The sequence below is a fragment of the Solea senegalensis genome, linkage group LG5, assembly GCF_019176455.1.
Source record: "Solea senegalensis isolate Sse05_10M linkage group LG5, IFAPA_SoseM_1, whole genome shotgun sequence".
Taxonomy (NCBI): Eukaryota; Metazoa; Chordata; class Actinopteri; order Pleuronectiformes; family Soleidae; genus Solea; species Solea senegalensis.
Genome location: NC_058025.1, coordinates 15057685 through 15075235, shown reverse-complemented (window position 1 = coordinate 15075235; position 17551 = coordinate 15057685). Strand labels below are relative to the sequence as shown.

Sequence of the window (17551 nt, the reverse complement as noted above, 5' to 3'; positions counted from 1 at the left end):
TTGAAAAGACTTACAACTTTAAGGCAATTACTGGATACACATTTATACCCCGGCTTGTGATTTAGGTTTATAGTGTAATAAAGTAAAATGAAACATAAATAATCTTTGGACAGGAACTAGATAATAATCAGGTAAGTGCCTCGAGTGCATATTAGCTCTGGTGTTGGAGGAGAAGGAGGAGGAGGAGGAGGAGTCCTCCCAGCCTCAGACAGAGGAGGAACCACTATCAGGCAAAATGATTGAAGCGATTTCAAAAATGCTTTTGGGATTTGGTCTCTCCACGCAAGCTCTATGATGGAGGGCAGCATCAAAAGCAAACACCCACACGTTCACACAACCCATCTTTCTCAGCAAGAACTGTTTCTATAGCAACAGCAAATACGCTGATCAAGTGCCAGAGTAACTGGTTTTCTCCCCAGGTGCGTGCTGTCTGTGAGTGTCAATTTGTGAATGTGCATTTGTGAGTGTTTGTGTGTTTTGGGGCATTTTGGAGAATCTAAGTAATGGCTCTCAAGAGCTTTAATAGTGTAGGCGTACATGAGCAATTGCTGATAGATAACACTATGTTGAGTCATTGTAAGAATGTCTGTTTGTGTATGTGTGCGCTTATGTGTGACTGTGAGACAGGCGGCGAGAGGACAGCAGTTCCACCTTATCTTGAACATCCAGTGGACATTTCTTTTCATGAAGGAATTTCAGGGTCTCGACATGGCCGTGTCTCGCTGCGTAGTAGATAGCATTGGCTCCGCTCTAAAGGAAACGGAGAGAGGAAAAATTGCAGGATTTACCCTTGGCCTTAAAGATATACAGTAACATCAAGCTCACAGGAACTGTGTCTGCAGCCAGAAGATATACATATACATAGATATATAAGAACATGTGCCTTTAACAAACTGTACCGCACATTTTCTCAACTTAAATATAAATATTCAAGCTGTGCTTGTCATGGTTACTGAAAGTCAGACAGTGGTGATGGTTAAAAAAATTATGCTCCTTGAAAACTGGTAACAATGTGTCAGGAATTTCAAAACAAAGCTTCCATGCTTGTAATCCTGATAACTTTGTTATGGTTTATGCTAAAATAATGCTAAAATACGAGGTACAGAGTAGAGGCAGAATTGATTCAAGCACAGAATATATTTCTTTAGAAGAATCCTTTTTGATAAAAGTCAATACCTTCCCATGAAAACCACAAAATATGTTCTTTATTCACTTCAGAACTTGGTAATATAGTGAAATGTATCTCTTAAATATGACACAATGACAAATGTAAAACTAAGGGTAGTGTTTGTAGTTTATCATATGGTATTCCCTAAAAGTGCAGCACAGCTGAGTGCAATGAGTTCAAGGCTGTATCTATTTTTAGTATTGATGGTCTCTGTCATAATCACATCTGTCAGCCTTCATCGCTGCAGCTCTAACAATTTAAATGCCCGTCTATTAAAGTAAACAGCTGGTTGTCAGAGTCACACTGATTACAGCAAACAGCCAAGTCTTTACCTTGTCATGAGCCTGGATCTCTGCACCTTTCCTCATCAAAACCTCAATGATCTGAATGTTTCCACCGCCAGCTGCAATCAGGAGCGGTGGAGTCCCATGCTGCAACACACACACACACATCAGAGCACAAGTCTAAAAATTCTAGAATCCACATTACAATCTGAATCCACATCATAGATAACACACACAACAAAAACAAGTAATGTCGTATCCCGTTATCCACCAACTTCGATGAATCTGACTAATATAATGTATGGAAGAAATTAATGACAAATAAATCAACAAATTCAGATATTATCAATTATATGCCATTATTATACATGATCAATTTAGTAATAAAAAACTTACAGCACACTTCTATCACATTAGATACATAGATAAAATGAAAAATAGTCCTTTAGCCTCTGCCTTAACTAGATGCAGTGCAAAATTAAAGTGGTTCCAGCTTGGATCACATCACACACCTTCACATAATTAATACGTTCAGCAGTTAATTCTGACAAAAAGTCAGAGAAGGCAAAAAAAGAGGGTTAAGACTTTTTACTGTAGCCCTTTTTACACACGATAAGATTAATGAAGGTTCCGTTCTGTTAAGCCTTTAATGAAACTGTGTCAGTTGTGTCTAACAATGAAGCAATGGCTGCTGTGAAAAAGGTCTGTGCGGTTTTATATTAGAGAAGCTCTATCTGTGTGAGTCACCTTGTTGGGCTGGTTGACGTCATAACTGTTCAAAGAGCTGAGCAGATGCTGCAGACCAGGCACATTGTCATCATTAATGGCGTGGATGATGGCTTTCATCACAAAGGAGTCTTCCTCATCCTAAACGGGAGAAACAACAGTTACTCTTCCGCTGCTCATAGGATGATCTAGTCCTGTGAGTGTTAATAATCCAAATTCTTTTTTTCCATTTCTATCACATGCCACCATGTGATAGAAATCTCTTCTTCAGGCACCAAAAAAAACATAGAAACAAACAGAAAAAATAGCTGAACTTCCATTTTAATCTACAATCTACTTTCAACATGTAGTATCAATACACCGTTTTTTCTTTGCTGGTGGTGACCTAATAACCTCAAACCAGACAGAAATTGACGGTGGCGCTCTGCTGCACAAAGAGATGAGAAGGAGAAAGGCAGGGATAGGAGGCAAGGCTGATGTGGCATTTGTTCAGCCAAGCGTGTTTTCCTGCTACATTCCTTGACATAACCTCCCTGCTGGGGGAGCCATGACTAAAGCAGTGCAGAGAGCTGAAAACACAACACAAATATAAATGAGCTCCAAACTCATGACTGCAGGAGACTCACTGTCACCATGGTGGTTTGGGATTATCTTTCGAAAATGCCAATTCATGACACAGGATGGGAGGGATGTGTGTGACTTTCAGAGACGACAGCTGGTGAGAGTCAACATAGAAACTTAAGAAGGGAAGTGAAAAGTTTCGCTGACTGACTGACATGATGACTTTGTGCTACAATGATTAGACATAATGATGAACAGGAGGAATATTTGTCAGCAAGTATGACACTGATTTATTTATTATTAAAGAGGCTGTAAGTGAGTTTTCTCCACTGCTGAACATGGTTTCATGCCAGAAGCTTATTAAGAAGATAGATAGCTAGATATACAAATTACAGAAGAAGAGGTTATAATGTGCTTTATGAGGGGATCATGCAGTCATGAGATGGATCAGAACTAGAATGTGTACTTCATTGGAAACAGAAGTAATAGAAATAAAACAAAAGCAAACACAGATATTCTCCTATTCACACATTATATGTTACATGTGCAGTAAAGAATTAGGGAGCAAAAAGTGAAAACTCCTTCTCAAATAGTGTAACTATATAAAAACTCTCAGTGTGCTTTATCAGCAGTTTATCGGTTCACTTGTGAGTCAATGCACCTGCTCCTACACTCCTGTTGTAGTCTAAGAGGTAAACAGAGAAGAGCAGACACTTTTCTTCGTTGAAAATGTATAAAGAGAGAAACTGCACTAAAACCCACTGAGAAAAATCTTTGAGAAAAGCACTTAACCATGAAACCGCTTAGCCATTAAAACAATAATTTATAGTGAAGCTAGAACGTGTAAACATAAAACCTCAGCTGCAGTTCTGTCTGTGTACTACAGGGGGCACAGCAGCTTTGACATGTCAATTTATACCTTCCAGCTCACCTGTGGCACAATGAGGTTGCTATGTAATCCATTAAGGAAGGAGGTCCGGCCTTGGCCTGCTGTTAATGCCTCGTAAATGATTAAGCCTCCAACAGACGCTGCAGTGTTTACACCTCTAAGGCTTATCACTATCAACTTTTATGCACATAAATAACATAAACTCTGTCTCAAATGAAGACTTTCCTTCTCTGGACGCACATTCCTGCCAGCTCAGCCTGGTTGTAAGGTAATACACAGACGCACACACACACACACAGACACACAAAAACACACACAATGAACTTCCTACAATTCTACAAACATCTGGCCTGTGGCACTTGGGAGGAAAAGAGAAACAGATCAATTACATGTAGAAGCTCGAGATTCTCAGCAAAGATTGTCGAGCTGAAAATTCCAGAGCTGTAACTGAGAGCTCATGCTCCCAAGGAGTTAATGCACTTCACCAAAAGCAAATTGAAAGTCATTAATCTGCTAGTGTCCGGTTAATTACATTCATTAGGCTCATAGGATAGGATTGTGGAGATAACATGTCAAACATCCGCGTGCTTGACATTTTTTCTCAGGTCACATTTATAGCCTTGTTGTTTTGTCTGTCAGTACAGTCTAAATGAAAAAAGGAGTTCTTTGAGCTCTTACCAGTGTGTCATCACTTCGTGCCACACTTATGTTGCTTCTGGACAAGAAGGACCGGGACAGACGGTTGCATAAGGAGATGAGCCGGACGGATTGCTGGAAAAGAGAGGAAATGATACATGACATGGGATCTAGAATGTGTTAATGTGTTAATGTGGTAATGAACACTCAGGCAGTTGTAAAACACTATTTAATATTACTTTAGTTTCTTGTCCTCGATGACTTATCCCAAGGCACAAATGCAAGTGCAATTTCTTTAGAATAGAGTTTATTTTTGAATACAGACGTAACTAGGGCTCCGTCTTCCTATTTGTGTACCACTTCCGGTATTCACTTTCTTCACGCATATCTGCAAACAAAGCACGTTTGCTTTCTTGACAATGTTGGGGGAACCCAATGGTAGGTCAGTTCCACATCCGTGTACATTTTAAGGGGACAAAATGAGGTCTCATATAACACAAAGGAGGCAATATAAAGCGTTTTTAATAACACAACTATATAAACTGTCACTTGGGACACCAACTCAGACCACTAACAACACTGAATAATGTCTACCTCTGGTTTTATCTGCGGCTGTTGATGTTGTTATCAGATGTTGCCGACGTTTAAAAGCCCAACCTGATGGTCTCTATAGGTTTATTGGCAACAAAGTGAAACAAACAGACATAGGGACGCTCCAGTGACTTCTAGAAATTTAAGGCTTTCAACCACAGTGCGTTCACTTATTCCTCGGAGGAGGAACAAGTTCGTACATCATTGCATCCACATTCCCATCTTGTGTGTGGTCGATCATTAAAACATTCCCGTTCCATTAAAGGCTTTCACTTTAACCAACTATAACTGTAGCACACAAAAATAATGGCAGATGTATACTTACATGTTTCTGCTAAAATAAGGTCTCTATTCCAACCACAATGTCTTACTTCTGGAATAATACAATCCTCCCGCTTTTTATTTACACATAAAATAAATCTCGACAGGTAACTTACGTCGCCCAATTGCTGATTTTGAAAATTGCAAGAAGTGGGCTGAGAGCTAAGGGAGGTCAAGTAGGAGGGAGAGTGTGGAGCAGTGCAGGGGGGCGTGATCTCGAGTTTTAGCTGTCTAACCAGGTGCTCAGTGAGACAAGCCCCTCAATTGTTTTCACCACACGTTATCCAGCGGAGGAAAAGCGACGAAGCAACAGCTCCAGCATTAATAAAAGGCCTTCTGCTGATTAGAAAAGAAGGTGATGAAAGAGTGTGCCAGTGACACAAGCATGGGCTGAGAAAGCCATTCTGAATGCAGTAGCTGGAGTTTGACTAGAGAGGTAGTAAATACACTCTTTATGTGTGTTTTGCAGATCATTTTAGAGCAGATGTAAACCATCAAACTGTCTAGTTTTGGTCTTCATGGATTGGATTGTACTATTTTGGATTTTAAACAGCAGAACCAATCACAGTTGTTTTTTTTATTTGCATGTTAAGATAATTCATGAACCCAACAGCCTCACCTTAGCAAACATTATTTACAACTGCATTATGAAATGTTTGTGCCAGTTTCATATGCGGAAATACTGTAACACATTCAATGTCAAATTAAGCCAGAAGCTTCAAGAGAGCTAGAATCTTAATGGCAGCCAGAGACATGGTGTGACAGCATCACCAAACCATCTCAGGGGGAAAAAAAAAAAAAATCCCAGCATTTCTTGTAGGATGGGAGCAGCTATGGGTCAGTGGTGATGAACCAGAACAGACAAGGAAACAGCCACAAAGACAGCTATGGTGATGCCAGTATGACGAATCTGCAACAATAGGGGTGACATCAAAGGATGGCAACACAAAAATACACTTACTTTCCATTTTCTTCGAGCTGCAAACTTCTTGAACTTCTCCATGTTGACAGCCGACTCCTTTCTGCTCAACGCTTGTTGAGTATCTTTTGGCTGATTCCACAAACAAAACAGAGATATGAAAATTAATGAATAAACTATTAATGTGGTAGAACATTTATTTTTTTTGGAGGCCTGACAACGTTTAGTTTACCAATCCAAGATATTTTAATAGCACAACAACCACAGAATAAAATAAAACAATTAAACAAAATGATTATTATTATACATTATATATAGGATTCCAACCTTGATCCAGGGATGCTGGAAGCTTTCCTGGATCGTCATTCTCTTTCTGCAGACAGAAGATGTAAAGGTTTAAGAAGAAGAACATATTTGTTTAGTATCTTATATATTCCAGCAGCTGACAGTCACTCAGGCCTATTATGATTATACATAGAATTTGAATACAGACAAAACAAGCCATTAGATATTAAATATAGAATAATAATCATTTATCTGTAAGGGAACAATCACATGACTGTATAAATTGTTGTTGTTTTTCTTTACCCCAGATTGAGGCAGAAGCCAGGTCAACTCTACAGAGGCTTATTTTTATAATGGCCCACAAAGGACAAGTTAAATATCTTTTTAAGGCTGCAAAGGTTCTCCAACACAATTGGAAGGGAAGGGTGAGGTGAAGGATATTGAGCTGCAACATGCAACTTCACCAATAAATGTTACTAAAATGTACCTTTATTGAATTGATATATATTATTTTTCATTTTTAAAGAGAAAAAAAATGCACTGATGTGGCATAACAACTCTGATTCCAGAAACTTAAGTGATTGGTTGTATGAAAATAGCCTTAAATAAATATGGGTTAGTACACTGTAAAAAAAACAAACCCTGCTAACAAGAAGGGAAAGGTGTTTTAAAAGTAACTGGGATTGTATTTACAAACTGGGTTGCATTTTTTTGTGTCCAATAAAATAATTATGATCATTACGCTAAATAATGCTGTTAGAACAATAAATCGCAATCAGACAATTATGGAATAATTGCGACAGGCTTATTCATGACCATAGTTTATCATTTAGAGACATTTCACAGATGCCAGAATTAGTTCACATTTATGGATAATGAAAAGAAAAAAAAAATCATTAGGCAATTACAGCCCTACTGTACAGTGCAATTTAGTGTGACAATATCTCAGCCATTTAACAAAAGAGATAAAAAAAACAAGATTTATACAGCTCCAAGGACTGTCAGATAATGTCGCCATGAAAAGTTTAGCAAAGCGATTTTGTTCTTAATTCAAACTCGGTGAAAAAGGAGTGGACCAATAATTCTCTGTTATGCTGACGACTGTTCAACCACCCTATCTTACTTCCCTAAGAAAATGTTCATTGTTTTCTTAATGAAACACAAATAGGGTAGTGAAACAAACTACTGAGAACTACAATATCAGGAACACGGTTTATGTGACAATCACTTTGTGTTTACATGCCCCATTTATTCAACAAATGCGTCACCTATGGAGATGTTTTGAAATTCTTACCATGTGGCAACATGGCTACTCAAAATCTGAGTATGTTTTGTTCACCCTAAATGAAGCATTCGGGACTATTTGCAAACATTCTTACATATGGTGTATGATTCAGACCTATATTTAGCGTGATCTGGACGTGGCTGGAGGATGGATGTTAATCCCAGGTGTGGACAGGTCTTTAAAGAAACCCGTCTACCTTTCATTGTCTTTAACTTGTGAGACTATTTCCACACCTACCATTGTTCACCTCTGTTTGGCCCCTCACACCCGCTCCATTATTTGGGAAAAACAGAGGTAATTACAAGTGAGTTACTGCCTTTAAGTGTAACCGCAGCTATTCAGTTGTTGCTAGAGCAACTTGGTGATATAATAGGTGCACTGTTTTAGAGTCAAGGATAGAGAGCCTGTATTCACATTTTTTGGTTTTCTGGTTTTAGATTTTCTTACAGCAAAGTGGAGATATTTATACACTATACATTATTAAATAAAGAGTATAAGACAGATTATTTTATTTTTTGGCCTTACCCAAATATATACCAAATATTCGAAGACAAACAGTTAACTCATTAAATTAAGTATTATCACTATGTGGGTTTTTTTTGTTTATGTAGATATATATTTGTATAATCTCTCCAGTGATTTTACATTATACGTCATGAAATTTGCCTAACCACAAAATACTTCAAATGGTGCATCATCTGTGTAAAAGTACTAAGTGTGCAGAGTTTGGGAACATGTATTATACAGTGCTATTGGAAGACAACAGACAGTAGAGTATATAAATGCTTTCAAGTAGTAATCAGTGCCAGACGTATATTAGAGGGTCATGAAGGTTTCTGGTTTCATCGTCTGTTTACTCTGCTGTATGTAGAACATTATTTGTGGCAGTTGTTCTCATAATAAATACACCTGAGGACCATTGTCCCACATACATGTTAAATGAAACAACTGATCAAAAAGATGGATTATACATACTTTGGATCTTTGACAAGGAGCTTTGCTATGAAATCTTTGGCCAGGACGCTGGTGTTGCTGAAGAACTCATCGTCAAATGTGTAGTCAACGGCCGACACGTTGGCCAGCGTCTCCTGTTTGTTGTCACCCAAGAAAGGAGAGGCACCGCTCAAACTAGAAGATGGATGAGAGGTTAACAATAATGTATAAGTGATAAATATGTGATTAGTCGATTACAGCTATTTTTATTTTAACAGTCAATTGTTCCAAATGTGTACACTTGATTTCAACCGCCAAGTGTTCAATTTATATGTATGTGTTTTACAAGATTTTATAGACAAAAACACAAATTAAAGGAAATAACAGACAGATTACTAACAATGAAAAACATCAAAAAATCTTACTTTGGGAATATAACACTACGCTATTGACTACATAAATGTAATCACGCATGAATGAAACAGTTCACAGTAATGGTGACTCAGTAGTCAAGCTTTGCCATCAGGCTGAAATATTAAGTGTTTGTTGGTCAAACACTCAGACAAGCCAACTGGACACTGTGAAAACCAAGTGAAGGGATAATGTTGCAACACGCAGGACAAATGTATGTTTAAATGGATAAAGCCCAGAGAACAAACAAGACATACACTGCAAACTTGTGATAAGGTCACATATTCCTGGAGCTCAAGAGAATAAACTAAACCCAAGTCTGCGACAAACCCTGGTCTTCCCTTTTCCTTTAAAGTCTCTCCAGCCTGTCAGCAGCACCATCCACTAATTAACTAGGAACAGCTTAGATAAGCGTGGATGTGGTGAAGGTCACATTAAATTTCAGCAGAAATGCATGAATTTATCGACTGAATATGGAGCAGCTGCTCACAGCAACATAATTCCTTACTTTTGGCAGCAGAAGCAGCAGTAATGTGCTTAATCAGGGATCTGTGGCAACATTTTATCCACCATTTTCTCAAAAAACCTCCTAAATGAGACTTGAAGATGCAGAGTGTACAACTAACATGGTGAAATGTGCCCATTTTTGAAGCCCAAATTAGGGCTCCAGCAGAGCAGAAAGTTGCATGACTATGAGCTATTTCACCACATTTAACCAAATGATTTCAGGTTCCATTGCCTCAGACTTGGCAAGTCTCTCACTTTATTGACAGGTGCAAACACTAGTGTCTCTCTCACTACTACTCGGAGCTGCCTAATTGAGTTTTCATCACTTTGCAGCAACTGGGTCACCCTTCAAGCAGAATAATGCCAGAACGGGTTTTGGAAAGACGCCAAAAAATCCTCCACAGTTGTTTATTAAATGAGTCCCTTTTGGATTTCTCTCTCACACTGTTGTTTAATGACAGGAGATAAAGAGTCAAGTGCAATTCTACTGTGATCAACAACCAGTGAACAATCTATTTTCTACCCTTCAAGGCAGAGCTGTGACATATGTGTAGGTGGTCAGCATGAATAAAGATAAAGGGTTTATTTTGTACTGTACATACAGTATGTGAGTATGGATGTAATGTATACATCATTTAGGCAGCACCTATACATGCTTCCCTTAAAATTAAGTATGTATTTAGTTCTCATATCATGACATGTGTTGGTAACTGGTGCTGTGTTTACCTTACTATAGTTTAGACATGACTTTTGTTCTCCATTATGTTACTTTTGTGTGAGTGTGTGTGGGCAAATACACCTGATATATTTCATGTGTTTGGATTTGTGTAGGAGTCGCTCTAAAGGACGATAAAGGTGTGTGGGAGCTCAGAAAGTCTTGTAGGAGGGAAAGAACGAAAGAGGACAATAGCATCAAGGACCAATAGCTGATCTGCGGTTCACTGAGAGCGACAACTCTCATCGTTAAATTAAACTGTGCTGGCACGTCTGTGGACTGCTACAGTGAGAGCAGTCATTGGTTCAATGAAAGCTATTAGCTGTGGAGAACTAAGTAGAAGGTTTGAAAGACGAAATGGCAAAAACTAAATTAGGAACACATCAGCCATGTACACATTACACAATATGATATAATGTGTTAGCTGATCTGGTGAATGAAGACTTTAACAATGGAGACAGTCCATATTGTGTATTGTGATTTCTAAAAATTCAAAAAGGTTACAGTTACAGTAAAGTTACAGTACTATTGGGGAACTCTACCAGCATCTAACTGTCAAATACACTTTCTTTAAAGAGATCATTGTCTAAATATTAGGCCAACATCGATTTCAAAACAGCAAAAATGCAGACAAAATCAAAAATGGCAGACAAAAATTTGGAGCTTTAATGCTTATTGATTTAACCATTTGTGGCTTCATATTTATGGGATTGAGAACAGATTGTAACTGTTCTCTACATTTTCAATTACAGGAAAATAAAATAAACTGCTACAGCAAAGAAACTGAGTGAAATTTAGTTTCAACTCATCTATTCCAGGTATTTATTAGTGTAAATCAGTACAAATTGAATAATTAGATAATAAAATAAAATAACGACATAATAGCATAACCAAAGCCCAGCCATTACGAATCTTATAACCTTTTTTGAACTGTTTTCTGATGATAAATGTAATATAAAACAACTCTGCCAGTAGCTAATTGAATTGGTGATAAATCAAACTCTTCTTTCCGACATCAAAAGCAAAAACAATTTTAAAGTTAGAATTAAAAAATATTAGGCATAATGATTTGAGGTCAAGAAAGAGCTTTTATAATGAGGTCAGCAATAACTCAATAAGTGGATATTTAATAAAAAAAACAGATTGGTTTGCTCAGTCAAACAAATCTCTTTAAATAAAATAAGCAACACAGCATTCACACCACTGCTGTGAGAATATCACACACAAAATGAAAGAAGAAGAAGAAGAAAAAAAGCTGTAATATGAATCAGTTTGTGCTGAAGCTTTATGCATTATTCATGACAGTGTATGCTTCAACACGGAGGCTGCTCGAGGTCAAAGAAGCGTCATTATTCCCCTCACATCTCAACAAACATTCTGATGACATTGTATTCAGTGGGCGGTGACGTGTTGAGGTTTGTAAGAAAATGTGAACATAAAGGAAGCTATAATAACTAGCGATGCACGTATTTGATTTAGATTTAATGACATATTGATAATTTAATATGATCATCTTTGGTGGTGTGTTAGATACTTACAGTATGTAGGTTATCACACCAATACTCCTGAATAGAGACAGATGAGAGACATTGTTAGCATCAATTCATCAGTGTAAGTGCATTTCAACAGCAGACGTTCCTCAAAACAATTATGGTTTCAAACTGCCCGTGTACATGAAGCAGATTAAGATTTTATTACTCACCACATGTCAGCCTCTAAGCCCAAAGGTTCATAGTTGACTACTTCTGGAGCTGTGTGAGGCAGACACATAAAACAGTATATTATTTCTATTCAGGTCAACGCCACGTTACACTAACTTAACATTCATTTAATGTACATGTCATTTTCTTTTCCTCTTGTTCTCATGCAGTCTGCTCATCCTTCCTGATAAGTATTATGTGAGCATGTTATCACAGTCTGGTTCACGGAGTTGTTTTGTTGTTTTAGGAGGTGTTGTGGTATAAGCCACTGTGTTTTTGAATCACACCTGCAAGGACTGTGATTATTTTTCTTTTCTTTTCTTGAGTCACAGGCCCTCAGATGTGTGAGAAATTAAATTAAGTACAGTGCATTGCTTTCTTTATGTAATTGAGTTGATATGAAACAAGAATTGTGCGAATTCATATCAACTTAAACCTTTGCAGTCTTGTTATCACTGATCATTTGTGTTTAGATGGCATTATTTGTTGTTCTTGATATAATTAAATTTTTATAATCTAATGGTGCTGCAGATCCACTGTGTAACATTTAGGACTGGTTATTGGCAGACGTATAATATACCATCTATAAGCATGTTTGAAGGTCTCTATTATTACTCTTAATTAAAACTAGCCTCATAATAAGCCTTTGAGAAAAGGCTCTTGTTATATGGAGGCCACCATCTTGCATCACTATGTTTCTTCAGCAGCCCATTTATCTGTTTAAATAGAAGCTCACAACACAAATGTAAAAGAACAACGTCCTTCCTGGTATGTGAAGGTCACTGTAGTTCCCTGAAACATTTGGAAAATGGGTAAGCACAGGATTCCTCTCTGTTACAATCTGTAGTCTCACCATTAGATGTTACTAATTCTTACACACTGGACCTTCAATAACAAATAAACTAATTCACTCCCTACTGCACTGGGAACAGGTTCAGGTCCTGGCATGGACTAGGACTGCTTGGCAGCTGCCCCAAGCAAAAAGATAGTTGAGGAGAGATGGGACAGTGTATGTGTGTGTTTTGGCAAATCACCAGTCTATCGAATAGTCATTTTAAATTACAGAGGGTAAGCTGGAGTGGAGACAAATTTGCGTTTAATGATGTAAACACAGACACCCAAACATTGTTCACTGACCTACAAATTCTGGAGTTCCAAAAATGTTCTTAAAATCATTGCCAAAATCGATCTTGTGGGCCAGGCCAAAGTCAATGATCTTAATGCGTGGGTGAGGCACTGAGCGGTTCAGCAGCATGATGTTCTCCGGCTAGAAGGAAAGATAAAGAAACCGTGTAATTAAAAGCAGACCAAGGCAGTTTTAGTTGGGGTGGATGACATTCAAAAAGGTGTTTTTAATTAATCAGCTATACAAAACAATTACCTTAAATGATCATGATGATCTTATTTTAAACATTTTATGAGGCAATATGGTGATTTATTGCACCAGTGTAGGTGGAATAAAACTGAAGTGAAAATATGAGAGAGAGACAGAGAAGCAAAGTCCGACTCAAAACCACAAACTGTGGAGGCTCATCAACCATGGAAATCCCATGCAAAACCTCTTGAGGAAGTAGGAGAAAGGAAATGATGAGAAGAATGCAGTCTAAGCAGAGCCAAACAGCAGAGGATGGATGTTTCTAGGGATAAATTAAACAGTTTTCCTTCCAAAACTTGTCCATTCTCCTCTACTATGAGATGAAGCAGAAGATATCCTCTTCCACTTTCAGTTCAGATACAAAGTTCATTCAAGATGAACGATAATGAGTCATGAGTACATCATTATTCTACCCTACCAAACATATTGAGCTTTTGAACACTGTTAGTTCAGGGACTGGCGACAGTACAGTCTCTGTAGAATTGATTGGCCTCTAAAAATTGTTCGACTGTGTGAGTGTAGTTTCAATTACGCAGAAAGAAGCTTTAATTTGAGTCTCCCAATAAAATATCTACAGAAAGAGCTATGGAAAAAGCCTTGAGCTGAAACTGTCAGAGTGGCTTTTATTGGTGTCAAACACAAAGAAAAAACGTTATCAGCAGAAAAGAGAAGTACAAGGCACTGAACTCTTGGTATAGAGCAGTAATGCAGAAATCATTTATAAACAAAAGGAATCTCGATCTGAGCTACGACTAAACAGTGAATACCAGTATCTATCTCTACATATATATATATATATACACAAGTGAAGCCATCAGTGTTTGGTAAAAGCCCTGCCATTGATCAGAAGTGGTTCACATAGGTAATCAATTCCCACAGAAACTCATGTCAAATGTCCTGAACTTTGATGCATGAATTGTCTGATCATTCTGAAAGTGGAGGAGTCGTCTGGAATGTTTCATCCAAATGAGGTCATATATCCAGCAGTAAGTGGACAACTGATCAATGCTATTGACTGAGATTTAGATTAAGAACTAACAACAACAAGGTTCCAAACATAAAGATATTATGCAATTAGCAAAGGCCTTGAAGACAATTTGCATGTCTGTTTATATATGGCCTTTTTCCCTCAGGTGTTTAAAGTACTCACACACCATGATGAAATAAAAATATTCCAAAAAGGAGATTAGTCATGGTGATAAGTTAAACAAACCACATATAAATGCATTATTGTCACACCAAAAAAGACATGAGACGGTCAGGTTGGTCCATTGTGGCAGTGCACTCGGTCACATCGGCTTTGATCAACCCTCCATCTGACCTTGCAATTTTGGTTATATAATCGTATATCTTATAAACTGGAACCAGCAAACAATTGGTAAATTTGCATGAAGAAAATCGACACAGTGCAATTAATCAAGAAAATAGTTGCCAGTTTACTTCCAGCTCAAATGTTTTCTATTAAAATATATCTATTATTTCACAAGAGAGCAGAACCTTGAGGTCGAAGTGTGCGATTTGTTTGGAGTGCAGGTAGAAAACTCCATCCAGGATCTGCTTGAGGAACTGAGTGGCTTCTTCCTCACTCAGCGACTCCTTCTCTGCCAGGAAGTCAAACAGCTCACCACCAGCCACACTGGAACAAAAAAAGTAGGGGGGGTTAAATTGTGAGATCTCTCTGATCAGAGTCCGCCACAAATCCCTGCTTAACAGAGCTGAGCTGATGTAATCTAATCATCCTGGTGCATTCGAGTCTGACCAATTTAAACATCCCAAGTAGATTTTAACCAGTGCTGTTCTCAATGAAATGCTTTACAATGTTTAAATAATGAAAATGTTCTCTGGGCAAGATGGGGAAAAGGGAAGGTGCAGCAGTGTTTAAGCTTAAGTTTGTTAAGTTAACCAGTTAAGTATGAAACAGACTCAGCATTTTAACTGGGAATGAGGAACAGTTTTATAATCCTCAAATGAAATTCAACACTTCGCCAAACCCACTAAATTATTGACTCACTTAGTGCTGTTTGAAAACTGTTATAACACTTTGCATTCAAGGATGTTGTTGTCCAAGGTCATATTTCACTTGCAAAACTGAATGTATTGAGCAAAGCACCATGAATAACAAAGTAAAGCACGAAAAGTCCATGTTAAGTTGTTTTCCTTTACAGACGTCAGCAATGATTATTCAGTTATCAAACTAGCTTCTGATTAAGTAAATCAATGAACTGATACCATTTTGTAACTATGAAAAAACAACAACAACAAGATCCAACATGTTAGAGAAGAGAAAGGCTTTTGATGTTAGAGGTATCTTGTCATATGCTCCTTTAAAATTAGCATTTTAATAACAGCAACAAGCAAACACAACATTATATCTACCAATATATATTAAGGTCAGCAGAGGTCCATTACCTCAATACATTTGAAGACCATTCAATAAGCCAACTGTAATTCAGCCATCATAGAATGACTACTGAAAGTGGTAAGCGATAAGATAAGAGGCAGAAAAGAAAGGGAAGGAGAGCAGATCTATCATGGGCACAGCATGATAATGTGAGTGAAAGCCTGCAGTGAGGGGAAGTGACAGAAAGGACAAGAGAGAAGAAGCGCACAGATAACTGTAATTACAATCCTGCTTATCCAGTCTCTGAGCATTCACTCTGACAAACACCAATACAAACACATTTAAATTGCAGTACACTGACCATTTAACAAAATTAAAAATGTAGAAATGTTACATGCTGCTGTAAAAAAAAAATCACAGCATATCAGTGCTTTTCTTAATTTGTCCGTCTGCAACTGAAACCTCCAACAAACGCTACTCCGCCCCTCAGGGAGGGAACACCAGACCAGCTGCACAGCTAGTATCTCAACCCCCTCCACCCTCCTTCCTATACATCTGTTATGTTTATTCCATCATCTGCCTCAGCAGCATCACAGACAACAGAGGAGGTTTCTGTCCAAACACACGGTCTCTGACACAGTGTTTCAGGTCAAAGGGCAGTTGGTGTTGTGGTTGTATTTACCCAGAGCACAGCACAGGAGCAGGACAGGATGTGGAGGACAAAAGGACATGAGTCAAATATTTTTCCCCATCTAAATGTAGCTTGTTGTTTTACCTGCCATAACATTACATGACCCAACAGCTTTGACCGTATTTGTTTAAGGCGGTTTCGTATTTTTATACCATGACGTGAGACAATTTTTTAAAATGTATGAATTTAAAACTGTAGTGCATAACTTTTAAATATAAACCAATGTCCATTGCATTAAACCCTAGCCACACCATGCTGATTAAGCCTATGAACTCCACATGACTCTACATTTCTCGGTAAAGCATCACTTAGACCTTGTGTCAGCCGGCAACATTCCCACGCCGCACACGTGGAGTTATTTGCTTTCTGTCAAGACAGATGCGGCAGCAGCAACATTGCTCTCGTAGCTGCAAACAGGTTGGAGTATGACTGAAAACAAAAGGAAGTGCTATGAATGTATTGTTTTTCAACAATTTGACAGGATAAACACTCTCCTGCCCCTACACTGTCACTGTTTACACACAAAAGCTCCCTCAGGTCCGATCGTATTGCTTGACAGAGCTTGTTTTCAGATGAAGGATGTAACTCACTGTTTCTGCACACATACACAACACAACATCAACAACTACAGAAATTAATAAAAGTTATGCACTGCAGCTTTAACACATTCATTATATCATTTGCATATGATCGTTTTAAAATGACAGCCTCCCTTGGTAGATTACAATAAATGAAAAGGCTCAAAGCATTTGACACTTTATAAGTGGTAGTGTCTCTGACTGAACTAAGACTGTCAGCAGCAGCAGGAAGAAACATTTTATGACACAAGCTCGGCGTTAACACGGAGTCATCAACGATGTGCTGATTCAACTGAAACACAGGCACTCAGTGTATAAATCAGATTTTAAGTCATGTGTTCATAATTATGAGTTGATTAATAGGTCTATAAAAATTTGAAGTTCCATTACATGTAAATGGATGGACTACTGAGTACGTCATAGCAACATGTCCACGTAAAATGCAGCCTGATCAACACAAAGACAAACCTTCTTGTGAAAAACAAGAAACAAACTTGAAATTGTTACTCCAAACAGCTGACAGTCTAAAATAATATTAATATTTCTGAAATAATGTAAATTTTCAATTATGTTCAAATGTTTTTTAATCATTTGTCAGATACTCTAAGACCCGTAGCTGCTTTGTCTTTCTGGGA

The 17551-nt window shown here is 37.9% G+C and overlaps 1 protein-coding gene across 1 annotated transcript in view; it reads right to left on the bottom strand.

Moving 5' to 3' along the window:
* Positions 1-17551, bottom strand: part of dapk1 (death-associated protein kinase 1) — a 62610-nt gene that overhangs the window by 19107 nt on the left and 25952 nt on the right. The window contains exons 4-14 of the mRNA XM_044027178.1: positions 14804-14942; positions 13069-13198; positions 11934-11982; positions 11770-11796; positions 8641-8793; positions 6423-6468; positions 6138-6227; positions 4307-4399; positions 2200-2319; positions 1501-1599; positions 652-750 (exon numbers count right to left, since the gene is read on the bottom strand). Of these exons, the coding sequence (XP_043883113.1) occupies positions 652-750; positions 1501-1599; positions 2200-2319; positions 4307-4399; positions 6138-6227; positions 6423-6468; positions 8641-8793; positions 11770-11796; positions 11934-11982; positions 13069-13198; positions 14804-14942 (1045 nt within the window). The remainder of the gene's footprint in view (positions 1-651; positions 751-1500; positions 1600-2199; positions 2320-4306; positions 4400-6137; positions 6228-6422; positions 6469-8640; positions 8794-11769; positions 11797-11933; positions 11983-13068; positions 13199-14803; positions 14943-17551) is intronic.